The following is a 19,070-nucleotide window of genomic DNA, read 5'->3' as shown; positions in this document are numbered from 1 at the left end:
AAATTATTTGGCTTGTGAGAGAGAGATGCCACAGGCTAAAGTATATAGTTGGCTGCTATTGCTATGAACTGGGGGGGAGGGGTCAAACTGAGCCACCAGGTCAACAATCAGTGTTACCATACAGAGATGGAAGAGTCGTCTGCAAAGTACAAGATAGATGGCATCCATTAGTAAATCAGCATAATGAATGCAGGACAAGTAATTGTTATGGAAAGAGTTTGAAAGAGGCATTGTGATATGATGCATTGTTGTAGAGCTGTTCTGCAGATCATCTGTTCAGCAAATTGTACAAACTGGGCCATTCAGGTCACAATTCAGGTTCCATCTCAATATGGACCAGATACCATATTGAGATGGAAGCACAGTGAGTCAACTGCAAAGTATGAGATGGATGGCATCCGTTATTAAATTAACATAATGAATGCAGGATAAGTAATTCTTATGGGGGAATTCAATTAAGGGAAAATAGATTAGAAAGAAAATAGAATTTATACACTTGCCAAGAGATAATTACTTGAGAGAGCATGTAAAGAGCGGAATCAAGAGTGCTAGAACTGGTGATTGCATTAGAGTAAGTACTTGGCAATAACTAAGGTAGAAAAATTGATTCCATTTGCAATTGTGATCCAGAATTGACATGAGAGATTGCAGATGTATGGAATTTTTATTTAAAAATGAATATATCTGGAATTACAAAGCAAGTGATTATGGTGAACTGAGTAGCTGACTTGGAACAGTTCCATGGCATAAGAATGTAGAGGGGAAGATGTTAGAAGTGCATGGGAGATAATTAAGGAATGTTTCAAAATAACAGCATCAGAATGTATGTACAAACTGTGAGAATAAATCAGTTAGCAGTTAGACTGCTGTGTAGTATCTTAAGTGGGAGTTACAGAAAAAAGGAAAAGTTGTGAAGGATATATAAAGAAAAATGTGATCTGTAGGTTCATGAGCAATAGAGGGCACCAGAAAGCATGTCCAGCATGGTAAGGAAGATGAAAGCAGATGAAAGAGGAAATTAGCTGAGCAGGTTGAAGAAAGTCACAAAACATTCTTTTGTTTTTTGGCGAGTCAAATAAAGTACAACCATGGAAGTATAATATTAACAAGTTCTGATGGCATGGAAATAATAGAAGCAGAAAACATTTTTGTCAGTTACTGAGTGATTATTTTGAAAAGTTACCATCCAATGGATATTGCAGTATAAGATGTAACAAGAACCATGATGGGGCAGTGGTTTTAGGAAGTTGCAAATATGTCATGGCATTAGATGGAATTACAACTCCTTTGACCTGGCTTTTCAATGAAAGTCTGGGAAAGGTGCCCAGTTTGGAAGGAAGGTAAGATAGTGCCATTGCATAAGGGCAGTAGCAGACTGGAAGTGTCTAATTATAGACCAGTTTGTTTGTCATTAGTAGTTGTTAAGATCTTAGAGAAATTAGTTAGGGACCATATACAACATTGGGCAGATGAGGGTAAGGTTATCTGTCAGAGTCAACATGGATTTGTGAGGGGCGCTCTTGTTTTAGTAATATGCTAGCCTTTTATAATAAAGTGACAAGAGCAGTAGATGAGGTCAAGGCATATACTGCCATTTTCTTGGATTTAGCGAAGGCATTTGACAGGGTGCCACATGATAAGCTGATATTTAAGTTGCTGCACATGGGTCTGGATGTCAGGTTGGTCAACTGGATTCAGGATTGGCTGTCTGATAAGTATCAGAGAGTTGTGTATGGTTGGGTAGTTTCAAGGAGGCAGAGGGTTACAAGTGGGATCCCACAGGGCTCAGTACTGGGACCTATATTGTTTAACCTCTATATCAGTGACATTGTCGGCTGGGAAGGGTTATTAGTAATAGTGCAGATGTGGTAGTCCTGCAAGAGGATTTGAATAAGCTAGATAAATGGGGAAATGAATGGAGGTGTTGGTTTAATACAGCAAAATGTACTTGAGGTTTTGGATATATCAATGGGACGCTGCATACTCTATTGGAGGATAGTGGAGGAAGTGGGGAGAGACAAGAGATCTGGGGTTGATGATTGATAAAAACCTGAAATTCAAGGGACTTTCCTCCCGGAAACTCGGGTTTTTCATCCCGCATACATACAAATCGGCCCTTCAGAACACACGCAATTTACAGACAAAAATTACTAGTTGTGGTGGTGTTGGAGGTGGGCGGTAGATGGCGTTGATGGAGATGATTCGTAGTAGAGGTTAGGTGTAGAGACAGTTGTAGGTGTCCTCCCGCGATGAGTCTTCGGACTCCTTGGAGGTATCAGGAATAATAATAATATACATTGCAAAGGTGGTGAAGGTAACACAGAGGATTCTGCAATAATGAGAAGCACGCTGACCTGCAGAGATAAGAGTTATTCATTCCATTGTATAAGACCCTGATCAGACCACACTTAGACTATTGTTCTCAGATTTAATCCCAAGGATTTGAAGGGGATAAATTAACTGTGAAAAGGATACAAAGATAGATAACAAAGACAGTTTCAGGACTGTACAACGTTAGTTATGAGAATCAGCTGAGGGAATGTGGACCGTAGAGTTTAGTGGATAGAAAAAGAGAGGTGATATGATTGAGACTTTTAAACTGTTGAGAGGTGGTTACAGGGTTGACACTGGGGAGTTCTTTTGCTTGGTTGAACAGTGGGTAGGAGTGATGACAAGGGGCCTGGAAGTTACGAAAAGAAACTGTGAGCAAGAGGGTGAGGAGTGGTTTCTTTGTATGGAGGGTGGTTGAACCATGGAATGCATTGTCTGATAGAGTGGTGAGAGTGAGAACAGTCAATGAGTTTAAGGAGTGGTATGATAGAATTTGTGTTTCCTAGGCGGGACCTCCCATGATGAGTCTTTATAGACCTTGTGTTTCCTAGGAAGGACCTCCTGCGATGGATCTTTTGACTCCTTGGAGGTCTAAATAATAATAATAATATATTTGCTCATATATTATCATATATATATACACACACACATCAGCATGGGTTTGTTAACAGGAGATCATGTTTCACTAACTTACTTATTTACCATAACAAGGTGACAAATACCTTGGACAAGGGAGATGCATATACAGTGGTGTAATTGGATTTTGCAAAGACTTTTGATAGACTGCCACGTGACAAGCTCTTAAATAAATTGAAACAGATGGGATTGGATAACAGACTTCTGTGTTGAATCGGTGACTGCTGTCAGATAGGCATCAGAAAGTTGTATGTGGGAGTGCAGTATCCCGAAAGAGAAAGGTCACCAATGGTATGCTGCAGGGATCAGTTTTGGGACTATTGTTGTTCAGTTTGTACGTTAACAATATTGGGTTGGGTTTAACTAGGATATCCAGCTGTTTGCAGATGATGGAAACCTGGGGAGAGCAATGCACAGTGAAGCAGATGGTAATGCTTTACAAAAAGACTTGAATAGATTGCATGAATGGGCAGGTAAGTGGAACTGTCAGTTGAATGTTGCCAAATGTAAGGTTTTGAGATTTGGTAAGCCTATGATGGGATGCAAAGTATGCACTTGGTAGGGAAACTTTAAAGGAAGTAGAGGGAATGAGAGATCTTGGAGTGATGGTGGACAAGGACGTGAAATTCAGGGGCTACATTGCACAAATTGTGAAGACATCACATTGAATAATGGCAATGATGCAGAGAACCCTGACATGCAGAAATAGAGAGATTATGATTCCGGTGTATAAAGCCTTGATCAAGTCTCATGTGGATTATTGTGCACAGATTTGGTCACCGGGTTTACATGGTGACGACAATATGTTGGAAAGGGTACAGAGAAGATTCACAAAGGTAGTCAGTGGTCTTTTGAATGTGGAATACGAGGACAGATTGAGAGAATGTAAGTTGCAGAGCCTCATGAATAGGAGAAAGGTGGTGGATATGATTGAGACATATAAGCTGGTCAGGGGTTGTTATCAGGAGGTAGACGTGGAAGAGATTTTTCATAGAGATGGGAGTAGAACAAGAGGCCATTGCTGGAAACTGTATAAGGAGGGTGTGAGCAAAGGAGTGAGAAGCAGGTTTATGCATGGAGGGTGGTTGATGAGTGGAATGCATTGCCTGAGCGTGTTTGGATGTGGACACATTGAATCAGTTTAAGACGCAATTAGATGAAAATTGTATGCAATAATGAGTACCTCCTATGATGAGTCTCTGACTCCATGAAGGTTAAATGTTAATAATAATAATAATAAATCATCATAATAATAATATATATATATATATATATATATATCATATATTATCATAGCTCCAAGACAGAGGTATTAATAAAAGACCCAGTCATTATCTCAGAAGTGGCAATGAGTAAGGTATTGAAAAAGTTGGTGAAAGGCAGAATTCAGGAATACGTGGACAGAAATATGATACCCTGTGGCAGGGCTGTCCAAAGCACTGCCCATGTGCTGCATGAAGCCTGTGGTGCGATTATTTTGTGTGGCCTGCCTGTAGGTATGGAATTTCACGAGCAAAAAAATAAAATACCAATTTGAATCAAATGTGTATTAGATATTTTAATTCTATCACTAATTGATAATCTCGATCTTGGTAATTTTATTTGGAATTTTTACATCACTATATACCCATGTGTTTTTGAAATATTAGATGTGTCAAAAAAGTGTTCTTACACCGTTTTGTTCCAATGCACATGCTCCGCACTAATTGCTTCATCAGTGTGCAATTAGTGTTGTTCGTTTCTTCAGCTTTTAAGGTTGTGTCGCTGCTGCTCACCAAATTACTAGATATGCATTGTGATGCAGCCATTGGATAAATCTTTTTTTTTTTTTAATGCAGCCCTCGGATTACTTAAGGTTGGGCTGCCCTATGGGGAACAGCATTGCTTTGTGAAAGATAGGCTTGCTTGAGTAATTTTGTGTTAACAGTTGAGTTGGATCAAGTAATACTGCTGGACTTTTCAATACATTTGACAGGATACCACATGTGACTCTATTACATAAGTTGGAGCAGTTTAGTTTAATGTGAAGCTGGTGATATGGATAAAAGGATGCCAGACACCAAAGAGTATATGGTTGATTTAAATTTGAAGTCAGGAGAAAGTAGATGACCTTTCCACAGGACTCTGTATTTAGGCTGCTGTTATTTAATTCTTATACTAGTGGTAAAGGAAATTATTTAAGCAGAAGTATCTATTTGTTTGTTGATGTACTAACACTAGGAAAAGCAATGAAGATGTTACTTCCTATACATAAGGTTGGCTTCAAGTTTATGGACTTACTGGGTCTAATGAGGCCCTCACTCCAGAAACGTTTTTCAAATTATAATGAACCAGATCTTATATAAGATTTACCATCCTCCAAAACTGAGTTAGTGGTCATGCAATATTATCAATATAATGTAATGCAAATTTTGCTGATTTTTTCTGAACAAAAAAAGCATCATCGTCATCATATTCCCATTATGTACCTTCAGTAAGTGGCAGGAAATTATGATTGTACTACATGAAAAAGTTACTCATTATTAATTTCTGATTGACAGTTTTCTCCAAATTAATTAATCATCTGTCAAGAATACAGTATTATCAGATCTTATGTTACTGTTTTCTAAGGCACTTTTACTGTATCAGTCTGTTTACTGGTCTTTTTCCTGCCAACCTGACAAAGAACAATCGTTTTGCTAATCTCTCCTCTCCCATTTAGTGACCAGACCATCTGAGATTAGCTCTGTTAACACATTCCTAAATGTTAACAATGGCAAGATCTTTCCTATTATCCTTATTTTTGATATCGTAATGTTATTAATCCTCCCCCCATCTGTCCATTCTCCTAATCTTTCTCTGAATTCTCATATCTGTGGGCACTTGTCTTTGAACAAGCGTCTTACTTCTAACACTGTCTTCTATATAGCTAATTTGGTGTCTTGACTCATTTTTCTCTTATTCCATATGCACTGCTTGGAAAGAAGTCAATGGACACCCTCAGGGGAGGGGTGCATCATGCCATGTAACAAGTCACATGTGTAGCCTGTATAAATTGGAGGAATGTGATGCTCTCATGTCAGTGCAACTTTGTCCAGATGAAATGGCTGCAAGAAGGGAACTGATGGAGTTTGAAAGAGGCATTATGATAGGATGCATTGTTGCGGGCCTATCTTTTTGGCAAATTATTAACAAATGGGGCCATTTCAGGATGAAAATCAGTGATACCATACTAAGATGGAAGCGCAGGGAGGCAGTTGCAAGTGATACCCACAGTGGATGATGTACCATACTCAGCAAATGTGACTGTAGGCTGCTGTGAACGATAATATACAAAAACTGGCATTCATTGGCACAGGGAGGCAATTGCAAGTGCTACCCACAGTGGATGATCCACAATACTCAGCAAATGTGACCGTAGAATGCTGTGAACGATAATATACAAAAACTGGCATTCATTGGCTGACATGTTGAATGCGGAGTTCCGGCATCTACTGGAACACAAATCTGCACAATGAAAACATTCAGAACTGAGGCTCACATAATGGGTTTTCATGGTAGGATAGCAAAATGCAAGTCCCCACATTACCTGAACTAACATGCAACATTTGCCTTCAGTGGTTGCAAAGAGCATACACAGTGGAACGTGAAAGCTTGGAAAGCTGTGTTATGGAGTGACAAATCACACTGCATTCTCTACTGAACAGATGGATGTGTGAGTGCAGCAGATGCCAGGTGAATGTCTATTAACAGAGTGCATAGCCCCAACTATGAAATTCAGAGGTGGCAGAGTGATGGTATGTTCCTGTTTTTCCTGGTTTGGCTTCAGACCTCTGTGGTGCCACAAACATTGAATTCTGAGAGGTATCTGAACATGTTGCATAATACAATCCTACTTTTTGGCATTTCTATGGGACTGACCTTTCTCTCTTTCAGCATGACAATGCACAATGACATGAGGCTGCCTGCTGTAATTGTGTGCTTTGTGGACACAAATGTCACCACACTTGACTGGCCTGCACAGAGCCCTGATCTCAATGTTATTGAACATCTTTCGGATGAACTGGTGCATGGAGATGAAGTCAAGGGACATCTGTCTCACAACAGTACAGAACCTCATTACATGTCTACAGGAAGAATGGTCCAAAATTTCCATTTTTGCTATTTTATGCTTGTGGAAAGTATGCCCTGTACTACTAGTACTGCTGCAGTTACTGCGGTGAGAGGAGGTCCTACATCTTATTAAGGTGAGGCACCATGGTTGTTTCTTCCTCACACTATGGTGTCTGTTGACTTTTTTTAGGTATATATATAATGTATGTATAGATACATTATATACATTTGTCTTTTATTTTTTGCATAATCCCAAAACCTTGCTCTAGGCATCAAACATGGAACTTTTTCAACATACTCATATTTCCAATAAGTGGTTTCACACTGTGATGAAAGTCATCACCCACCTAGAGTTCCCTCCCCATGGGGCACTTCTTTGTGATGAAAGAGACCTCCAAGTGATGTTACTAGCATTTTTCATTATTCCTCTTTTTTTTTTTAATATTTATTTTCTTCTCATATTCTTTGCTCTACTTCTCCTATCTTCTAGACCACATAAATGAAATCCAACAATGCCCTACTGCCAAGTCTGCCATGCAGTGCAACCCATTGACATCCAGAAAGAGGGATCCTGGCAGTCTTGGAAGACAAGCTGTCTGGGATGGCTTGGCCTTGGCCAAGATGAGTCAGCTAGTGACCTTACCTGTAAGTGTCATTGTGTTGCATGTTGTTACTTTCCACAAGAACTTCAACTGACTGGATAAATGAGCAAAAGAATGGGGTTACAACACCATATGAAATTCTTATTGCTTTGAAATTCCAGAAGTAAAGATGGCATGCACAGCATACAGTTAGTTTGGATATCTTGAGGAGATAAGAGATATGTAGATAATGGTGTATGAGGACCCAAAATTTAGGGGACAGATTGCTACAATGTGTGGCCAGCACAAAAAGGTCACTGACATGTTGATGCAAGGAGATCATGGTTTTATTGTACAAACTTTGGTCAAGTTGCATGTGGATTACTGTGCACATATTTGGTCACTTGGTTTTCAAAAGGAATGAAAACATATTGGAAGGAGCACATAAATGTTTGACTATGGTGCTTTCTGACCTTTGAAATGCTGAGCATGAAGAAAGATTGGGTAAATGTAATTTTTTTTCTAGTGGAAAGGGGAAGGGGATGTGATTTACACATACAAATTGGTAAGGATTATTTCCAGATTAATGTAGTTTCTCATATATATGGGGGTGAGGGGGAGAACAAAAGGCCATCCACGAGAGCTGTATAAGGAGGTTGTGACTTAGGGAGGAGATTTTTTTTTTTTTGCCTGGAGAGTGGTGGGTCATTGGAATCTATTACATGAAAGAGTGATAAGCATGGGGACAGTGAATGTATTTTTTGACACAATGTGATGAGCTGTGCATGCAACAGTGTGACTTCCTATGATTAGTCTAAGGATCCAATCATATATTAACAATAATAATAACAACAACAATAATAATAGTGATGATGATGATTTAGCCCATCCCACCCAATTCATTAATATAGTGAAACTTCTTTGACAGGTCAAAGGCCTTCAACCAGGAAAGCAATATAAGTTTCGAGTCAGAGCAGCTAATAGACATGGTGATTCAGATCCATTAGAAGTAGATAAACCAATAATTGCAAAAAATCCATTTGGTAAGATATTTTTATTTAAATAAAAATCTCCTTAGTAAAATCTTATCATTTATATGTATATATATTGATAAATTTAAAAATGGCTTTATAAACACCAGCTCAAAACTCCCGTGCGGTGGCTGGGATAAGAATAACACTGACGTAAAGGTGACTGAAATAGACGCTGAGTTTCACTCTGTTAAGGTTTTTGCCTTGAGGGAGCAATTTGAGTCTACGGGGAGGTGTTCTCCGGCACGGGCCGGTGAGGGACCTTGTCGGTGGATGCCTTTCCCTGGAATATGAGTGGTTCTGCTCGGTGGTGGGGGAGCCCGTCACTAAGTGGAGCCAACACTGAGTTGGATGGTCTTTTGGCTACTATGGAGTGGTCTAGGGATTGTCCTAATTTTTAAGTTGCAGGAGGGTAATTATTATGGGAGATTTCAACTATGGTAACATTGATTGGAAGGAGGAGAGGACACATGGGAGGAAGGAATTGGATTTTATGCAGTTATTAAGGAATAACTATGTGCGACAGCATGTAATGGAAAATACTAGAGGTCATAGAGTGCTTGACCTGTTAATTGCATCTGAGAATTTGGCTGTAACGAATATGACCACATTTCCACCAATTGGTGAGAGTGATCATGGGGGTCTTGACTTGGGAGGTGGATAAAGGTGTAGAATTTACAATTAAGACAGGGTACATGTGGAATTATCGGGCTGGTAAGTATGACAAGCTTAGGAGATTGATTGGCTCAGTGCCATGGCATGTACAACTGCAAGGGCTAGAAGTTGACAGTGCATGGGAGGCAGTTAAAAATTGTTTGCATGAAGCAATGGCTGACGGTATACCTAGAGTCCGAATAATAAATCAAGTAGGAGTTAAATGGATGAATAACACCATTAAGCTTGAGCTGCAAAAAAAGAAAAAACTATGGAGGTAATTTAAGGAGAAAGGTGACCGGCAGGCACATGAACAGTATAAAGCCCGGGCCAGAAGGGTAACGAGTGTGGTAAGAAAAGCAAAAAAGGATTACGAAAGAACATTGACCATGCAGGCTAAAGAGAATCCTAAACAGTTTTTTCGATATGCTGCAAGTAAAAGAAAAAATGTATATGGCAGAATGATTTTAAAGAATGCCGATAGTACGGAGGTAACAGATTCAGTTGATATAGTTGAATTACTGAGCAAGCGCTTTGCAAGAGTATATCATCCAGGTGGTGACATTGCAGAAATGAATGAACCAATAGATTATATGGGAATTGTGGTGAATGAGGTGGAGGTGAGTAGTCTATTGCAAAACCTCAATGTCAATACATCTGTGGGATTGGATGGTATACCAGCTCGTGTCGTACATGAAGAAGCTAAAGAATTGTCAGTACCCTTGACCATTTTGTTTAATCTGAGTCTCAGGTCTGGGTTAGTTCCGAGGGGGGTGGAAAGAGGGGAAAATAGTTCCACTGCATAAAGGAGTTTCCAAGACTACTGTTGTAAATTACCGACTGATTAGCATATCAGGAATCATTGTCAAGAAGAATACAGGATTCGATAGATGAAAATGGGATACTGTATGTGGGCAACATGGTTTTGTGAAGGGTAGATCATGCCTCAGTAACTTGCTCACATTTTATAACACAGTGACGGCTGAACTGGATAAGGGTAATGGGTTTACAGTGATTCTACTGGACCTTGCCAAGGCCTTTGACAGGATACCACATAGAACTCTAATCAGTAATTTGGAGCAGATGGAGATGGATATAGGGTTGGTGAGATGGATAGGAGGGTGGTTGATGGAGCGATACCAGAGATTGGTTTATTCAGCAGTGGAGTCCAAAAGACGGCTTCTGACTAGTGGTGTGCCGCAGGGTTCTGTTCTTGGACCACTACTTTTCAATTTGTTCATTAACAATATAGGAAAGGATCTGAGAGGAAGTGTTCACTTGTTTGCTGATGATGCAAAGTTGGGTAGAGCAATTGTGAGTGCACAGGATGTCAAAATTTTGCAGGATGATTTGGGTAGTTTGGAGGACTGGGCTAGGGAAAATGGATGTCAATTTAATTTGGCAAAAAGTAAGGTTATGCATTTTGGAGTGAAAAGATTAGTAGCAGTATATCACATTGGTGGAACCGTACTCCAGGAGATTGATGAGGCCAGGGATTTGGGAGTGTTGGTGGATAGGGAGTTGAAGTTTAGGGGATTCATCGCAAAAGTGGCTAAATCAGCTCATCAAATCACTTGGTTACTGAAAAATACTTTAACAAGCAGAGACAAACAGGTTATTGTTTCTCTGTATCGAGCCTTGATAAGACCCCACTGGACTACTGTGCCCAGATATGGGTCCCAGGGTTTCTTCTTGATGGGGAGGAGTGGAGAGGATCTAGAGACGAGTAACCAAGATGGTGGCAGGTCTGTGGAATGAACCTTATTGGAACACATTGAAGATTTGTGGGTTACAAAAATTGGTTGATAGGCGGAAAAGGGATGATATGATTGAGACATTCAAATTACTGAAGGGTTTCTATAAGATTAATCCAGAAGATATTTTTGAGAATATGATAGTGCTGGTAGCACTAGGGCCATACATGGAAGCTGGGCAAGAATGTGGTTAACATTCTTGTTAGAGCTAGGTTTTTACTTGGAGAGTGGTAAATGAGTGGAATAAGCTGCCAGAGTCTGTTGTGGGTGCTATGACCGTGAATGAGTTCAAGGTGAGGTATGATAGATACTGTGTGAATGTCGAATAGTTGTTCTTGACATGATGTTAGGGCCTCCCTCAATGAGTCTGTCGACTTCTTGGAGTTGCCCGAAATAATAATAATAATAATTATATATTTAAATTTGCATAAATTTAAATTTGTTATGGAATAATAATATATATGAATTTTGACACATATATGTCTAAGTTAAGGGGATAATAAATCTCGTATTATTTTACAACTGGGTACAAAACTCGGAGATCGAAATCTAAGATTTTCATGCCGAAGAACTATCGGCGAGTCCAAGCGTAAGTCATTACTTGGGTAGTACAACAATATGGCAACTCGTGTCAAAGGTGGAGCAAGCTCCGTCACTATCCTTAATATTTTCTCATAATGTAAAAACCCAGCTCCTAGGAGATGTATTACTGTTTTTCATTATGAGGAGAGGTCATTACCCAGACTGGTTTCGACCTTTATTAAAGTCTCATCAATGAATAGGTTGACCTGGAACACCAAGGTTTAAGTGAACCGAACTTACATATACCCCTACTAACGAATTGCCAGACTGGTGTTCCCATATATTATTATTACTATGATCAAGAGCCAAGAGGCTATTTTTCCAGCGATATAAATTAAGTTAAGAGGATAATAAATCCCGTATTATTTTACAGCTACTCATTGATGAGACCTCAATAAAGGTCGAAACCGGTCTGGGTAGTGAACTCTCCTCATAATGAAAAACAGTAATACATCTCCTAGGAGCTGCATTTTACATTATGAGAAAATATTATGGATAGTGACAGAACTTGCTCCACCTTTGACACGAGTTGCCATAGTGTTGTACTACCCAAGGGATGCCTTATGCTTGGACTCGCTGATAGTTCTTTGGCATGAAACTCTTAGAATTTCAATGGATTTCGATCTCTGAGATTCGTACCTGGCTGTAAAATAATACGGGATTTATTATCCCCTTAACTTAATTTATATCACCGGAAAAATAGCCTCTTGGCTCTTTATAACATATATGTCTACTTAAATGTGTGTATGTATGTATTTCATTTTCCTCCCAATAGTAATCCTACAAGGAGGTAATTTATTCCTACATGCTCCATTGCATACAAATCATATATTACATGTAGCTTCCAAGCACTGATTAACATTTATATTTCCAATTTTGTATCTATATTCATATGTATATTTATGCTTCTACATCTGTATATACATTTATGTTTCTACATCTGTATGTACATATTCTGACCTTTACATCCATATTTATATTTTTATATATACAGCATACCTCTCATAGTCCAGGTAATTGTTTCCACCGATATCCCAGACTGTTTGAAACTGGACTAATCGAGGAACTAAATACATATAAAAAATGATAATTGGTTCCAAAAATCTTTTGTTTTTTTTTGATAAGTTTTCGAACTGATGACTCATCCTTTCCTTTTTCATGGCCTATTTTAGCAAAGGATGCACCTTCTTCATGAAGCTTGATTATATCGAGATTTTGTTCTAAAGTGAGCCATTTACGTTTCTTGGTGACAGAATCACTTTCATGTTTTCTTTTTGCACTCATTATGTAGTTTTTTTAAATGGGATTAAAATTTAATTATCACAAATCAACTTTATTGTAGATTTGCACATCGAAAACTGATAGACATAGAAGTTAATTCAACATTAAAGTTCACAAACGTCCACTGCTTACTCGTACTATACATAGTTTACACATTAAGACGTTGAACATAATGCCACGTTTACATTCTTGTGGTCTAGGTACATACGTAAACAACAGGGAACCCCCAAAAAAATTTAAATATCATATTGCATAACTTTAAAACCGCATAAAAGTAAACCGCACAAAAAGAGACTTGACTGTATAAAGGGGAAAAAACCCAACATTTATGTATACAAAAAATTATTTTGTGTACTAATTTTTTAGGATTTAAAACAGGACTATAGTGAATCCGGACTGATCGAAGCCGGACTATGCGAGGTATTGCTGTATGTATATTTACCATTTATAATTCATACAATATCAGTAATTTATGTTGCATTACAATGAGTGGAATTAATTAATTATGAGTATTACTTTTCGATAAGTCTCTGTTTTGACACAGGCCACTTGTCTCCAGAAGTGATGATGTGTTGTATTTGGGACATCCGGATGGAGTCCAGTAGCTGATCATAAAGTATGTGGTCAACAGTCTGTTGAAGGTGTGTGGGCTACAAATGCATGATAGTGATTCCAGAATTTGGAATCTGTGTAAGTAGTGCCTTAGTTTTCCATGTCCCATTAGTAGCATGGTTAAACCTGGAGATATCGTGTGTTTTCAGCTGGAGTCTGCTTCTGATGCTTGGCAAGAATTCTTTTGTTGTTGATCCATTTTTTGATGTGTTCCATTCTTCTTCCAACAAGTCTATACTTTCTTCTGCAAGTGTTTTTTATAGCAGATTTCGAGTACTTTTGGTAGCTTGTTCTAGCCGCTTCTTTAGCCAGCTGATCCACTCTCTTGTTTCCTGCTATCCCAGTATATGCGTTCACCCAACAGAACTTGATTTCCCATTCCTCTACAATGAGATTCCAAACCAGATTTCTTGTCTGGTCTGTTGATGCTATATGGTTGTTCTGGTTTTTTATGCTGTCTGTAGCACTTCTACTATCACTGTAAATTGTTGCTATCTTTTGATGAGAGGTGTCGAGTTCTAATTCCCAGAGATATGTAAGTAATTGAGCTATAGCAAGTTGTTCTGCTCGGCTGTTGGAACAGAGAGGATGCAGTCTAGAGAAGTGTTCTTGTATAATGGGCTGCCAGTTATAGGCAATGAAAGAACAGCCGACATTCCCTCTGGTTTTGCTTCTGTCTATATATATGGAATTCATCACTTTCAGAGATTTCCTTCTTCTTGATGTATGTTCTCTTTGCTGGATTAAGCCACATACTGTAGTAAAGCAGACATTCACAGCAATTTGGATCAATGTTGTAATTTTCGTTATATCTTCCAGAAGTGACTTCATACATAAGAGAGAATTCTTGTATTTTCAGGTAGATCGGTGTTAGAGCTGCAATGACACAAGCTGACTTGAAAGATATTGTTCTGTATCCTTTAATTATATGTATGGCTATAAGGCGTTGAACTCTGTTTAGCTTTTGACATATTTTAGTGAATGTTTCCAGGCAGGTGCAGCATAAGATATTAATGGCAGTATAGCTCTGGTATATATTGTTTTCAGTGCTCATTGGCCTAATCCCTACTTAATCCTTGCTGACTTTGCTAGAAGGTTTACAATATAAGTTTTTTTTAGTTTACAATAGTTTTTTTACAATAAAGTTTAGTTTTTTAAGCTTTATTGACAATATATGAGATGTGCTTGTTGGAGATAAATATTTCATCTGTTGTTACTCCTAAGTACTTTAGCTACTGGCTACCTCGAGAACTTCTCCGTTTCAGGTTTTGATTTTTTATGTGAGATGTGGAGCACTTTAGACTTGGTGCTATTGAAGGTAACTTTCTTCTCGTGTGCCCACTCTGCAATTTTAAAAAGTTCTTCATTGATTTACTTATAACTGTAAGCCATTGCATCCCTGAATCATTATCATCAGCAGAAGCTATGACTTTTGTTTCAGTAGTGGAAAAAAGTCTTAATAGTGATTTGTACTGGATGTTCCAGAAGCCTGGTTCACAACAGAAGCCTTGCGGGCAGTTTCGTTTGTCTTCTTTCATTACAGTTGTGGTTTTTATTGTCATGGTTGCTCTTCTGTCTGTAAAATTATTTGTTGTAAGATAGAGTAAGTTTTTTGGATATTTTAAATCTTTTAATTAATTGATTATGGCTGGCCACCATGCAGCATCGAAAGCTCCTTGTAAATTGAATGAGATCAGTAGTACGTCTTTTTTTTTTGTTGTTGTAGACTGTCTTCTGTGAACTCTTTAACCTCCATAATTGTGTCTACTGTGCTTGATTGTAGGTTTCTTGAGTTTTATTCGATTTATCGGAAGTTTTTCTAGCACCTTAATAGCAACGTTTATGAGACTGATTGGCCTGTATTTGCTAATTTCATTGGATGTTTTTTTCTTGGTTTGATTATAGTCAAATCAGCCCTTTAGAACACACACGCAATTTACAGACAAAAATACTAGCTGTGGTGGTGGTTGTGGGCAGTAGATGTCGTTGATGTAGGTGATTAGTAGTAGAAGTTCGGTGTAGTAGTGTAGATCGAGCTTTGTATAGTAGGTGTCCTCCTGCGATGAGTCTTCGGACTCCTTGGAGGTGTCACGAATAATAATAATAATAATAATAATAATTATGGGTATAATTTTAGGGCATTTCCAAACTAAAGGAAATAGCCTTGTTTTTAGGTATTCATTGTAAACTGTTGTTATGAATTCGGGGAATTTGACAAATGCTCTTAGGAGTATATCGTTGGTTATTCCATCCTCTCCAGGAGTTTTTCTTGGATCCATTGATCTTAATACTCAATTTCATTAATTGTAAATAAGTTGTCATTAGGAGTATCTATGTCTGTTTTCATTCTTTGTCTCTAAGTTTTGTGGATTTAATCATCTGTTGATTCATCGGCATCAGGAATAAACTTATTTATCATAATAGCTGCAGTTTCTGCTAAGTTTTTAGTGTAGGTACCATCTCTTTTCTTGCTAGTTGATAATATAGGTGTTGTCTTATTCTTGCTTCTTACTAATTTATGTATGCAATTCCAAGGATTCGATATGGTTGAAACAGTATACAGAATTTTTTCCACGATTCTGTTTTTGCGATTGTAATTTTGGACTGATAGCTGTATTTGGCTTTATAGTAGTTCTGTCTTCTTTCTCTTAAATTTTGGTTATTGTGCGTTTTTTGATATAGTCATCTGAGTGAATTAACGCATTTTCTTAGAACTGTTAGTTCGTCATTCCACTGCTTCTGCACTTCCATCAGGAAGCGCAGAAGCAAGGAAATCTCTATTGGCTTGTGCTGATACCCAGATGGCTAGGTTTATGTCTAAGCTGAACTGTTGTTTGCTGATCCCATTGAAGTGATTTTCTGAGATTTGGCATGAAAATTCTCTTTTTAATGCTTTTACAAATATCTCTAGATTGGTTTTATTGGTGAAGTACTTGAAATTAATGTGATGGTTTGTGTTGTGTACTCTGTTCCGTGTGTGCGTGTGTGCGTGCATGCATGCGTGCGTGCGCGTGCGTGCGTGCTTGCGTGTGTGCACATGCATCAGATTTTGCTAAAACTTAAGTAACAATGACTGGGAGATATCCATAGGACAACCAAGACATATATTTTGACTATCTTAGATGATAGTCAAAATTCCCATAATTCAAATTTATGTCATGACTGTCAGGCCATTCACTTTTTTGAAATTATATTCAAGTTTTACATCTTACTATACCCATGAGATCATCCTTCACCAGTCCATCCACAGGAATGAGAGTATAATAATCTCCAGGATTTATTCTTTTGAAGCAAGAATCAAATTGTAAAAACAATCAGATTAACAGATATCATCAATTCACAATACTAGACACTAGACATTTCTGTCTATGACATCATCAGTACAGAATAAAGAAGCATTACCTCAAAAGTGAACTACTGATGACTCAAGTATCCTTGAGTCATTAATCTAATCTATGCTGGTATGGGGAGTTTTATTTTTTAAATGAAACTTGCCAATACTTTATCTTTTAAGAAGAAACTATCTTAGTATATTAAAAGCTATAGGCAGAAAATTTTAAAAAAGGACTAGTCTTGAACCATATTGTTGTTAGAACTAACTGGTATTAATGATCATCATTGGTATTTAAACCATATTTGAGTTATTAAGTACTAGTAGATAGGGAAAAAGAAAGATAATATTTATTATGTAAATCTTAAGTAAATGTTGCAGAATCTTGTCAGTAATAGTGAAGACTAAACTCCTTTTGTTAGTAAGTTCTTGTGTGGACTGTTCCTCAACTTTCCACACAAGAACTTACTAACAAAAGGAGTTTAGGCTTCACTATTACTGACAAGATTCATAGCAAATCTCTTCAGAATGCCAATATGTTCTGGAAAGAAACTATAGTCCTCTTATCATTAGACAGTGGATAGTCTTTTACGTAGTTTAGACATGGTATACTTGAAGCAAAGCACATCTCTGAGGATCATAATTATGGGTTGAGAGAATAACAGAATTAATTGTGAAGAGAAGAGAGACTGGGAAAGTTGTGAAACAGACTGCACTCATTACCTGAATGCAGGTAATGTCCCCCGACACCATATTATGCAGCAAAACAAAAGTAGAAGTTTTATTTTAGCACCATGTGCAGTACAATTTCCTAACAATGTGCTTCAAAATGACTGATAAGTAAAATTGCTTCTAAGAATTTTTGAAGATTATTCTTCTATTCCTTTGCCCCAAGAAAGAAATTCCTTCTAATTTTTGCAGCTTTTTTTTTCCTAAGAAAAGAATTTGCCCTTAATCCTTTATATTTTTATATTAATCCTTTAATCCTTTTTATATTTTGAAACATCTGAGATTAAAAAAAAAGTTTAAAATAAGAAGTCATGAAGCTTTATGTAAAATTATTTTTTCAGGCATCCACATGGAATCAAAGACTGATCATGGAAGATCCACATTAGTATTATTGACACAGTATTTATCATATCTTTGAATTTATTCCCTTATATAGCACTTACAACCACCTCTGGCAATCTGCCCGTATACACCCTTCCCACAGCATAAAATCTAGTCCTAACATCTTTTATGATTACATGTTTGCACAATTTCCAGAGGGTGACCTATTGTTCTCTCCATTCCTAACAAATATTGCACACAAAAAAAAAAAATAAATAAAGTCTTTCTTGCTCAGTTTTATAAAACCCCTTTAATAACTTATATTTCTATCATGTTCCCTTTTATTTTGGCTATCAACTAGTCTTTGTAGCCCACAGAGTTTCAGTCTATTATCATCATAGGAACATTTCATAGACCTCTCACAATGTTGGTCGGCTGACTCTCGTAGATCATCTCCACCACTTCCTCATTCAGGATTTCAGGCAACCAGATTTGTGCACACAGTCCAGATATGGCCTTCTAAAACTTTATAATGAGGAATAATAAATTACTTATCTCTTCTTGTCAGCATGTTTGCAACAACTGTGTAATCTGATCCTCAGCAACATCTCTTTCATGTAGATAAACTTATACGTTGATTACACGACTTTAAATTTTTCAGGAAATGACAATGTATGCTAAAATATTTAAAATATTAATTTTAAAAAATTTACTCAATACCTTCCTATATAGTATTTTATTCCTATGCACTCAGTTCTCCTCTCCCCTTGTTTCTCAATGCAATGCATAATTAAATATAAAAAAAAAGTAGTTATAGAGGTTCATGGTTCTATGCAGTGATATTGCTAGAGTTAACTGAGGGAAAGTTATGCTTTATTTTCCTTTGCTTTTATTATTATTATTATTATTACCTGACCTAAATGGAGTCAAGAAATTCATCAAAAGAGGCACACACACACACTGTCACACAAAACAAATTGCCACTCATCAAACCATGCCTTTAGCTCATTCAGTGTATATGCATTCATAACACTCACAGACAATACATTCCACTCACCCATCTCTCTCTCTCTCTCTCTCTTCATGCCTGCTTTTTTTTGTTACTTTCTTGATCATCATCATCATCAACTTCCTG

General features: G+C 37.6%; 1 protein-coding gene across 1 annotated transcript in view; it reads left to right on the top strand.

Annotated features, from left to right (window-relative positions):
* Positions 1-19,070, top strand: part of LOC150096673 (twitchin-like) — a 2,440,784-nt gene that overhangs the window by 1,250,913 nt on the left and 1,170,801 nt on the right. Inside the window, exon 66 of the mRNA XM_090408679.1 lies at positions 8,569-8,683. Within this exon, the coding sequence (XP_090264805.1) occupies positions 8,569-8,683 (115 nt within the window). The remainder of the gene's footprint in view (positions 1-8,568; positions 8,684-19,070) is intronic.

This window comes from Typopeltis vanoorti, chromosome 18, assembly GCF_054136105.1.
Source record: "Typopeltis vanoorti isolate ZY-2024b chromosome 18, IOZ_Tvanoo_1.0, whole genome shotgun sequence".
In the NCBI taxonomy this organism is placed as follows: Eukaryota; Metazoa; Arthropoda; class Arachnida; order Uropygi; family Thelyphonidae; genus Typopeltis; species Typopeltis vanoorti.
Note: the sequence above shows the minus strand (reverse complement) of the source record. Positions and strands in the feature narration are given on the sequence as shown.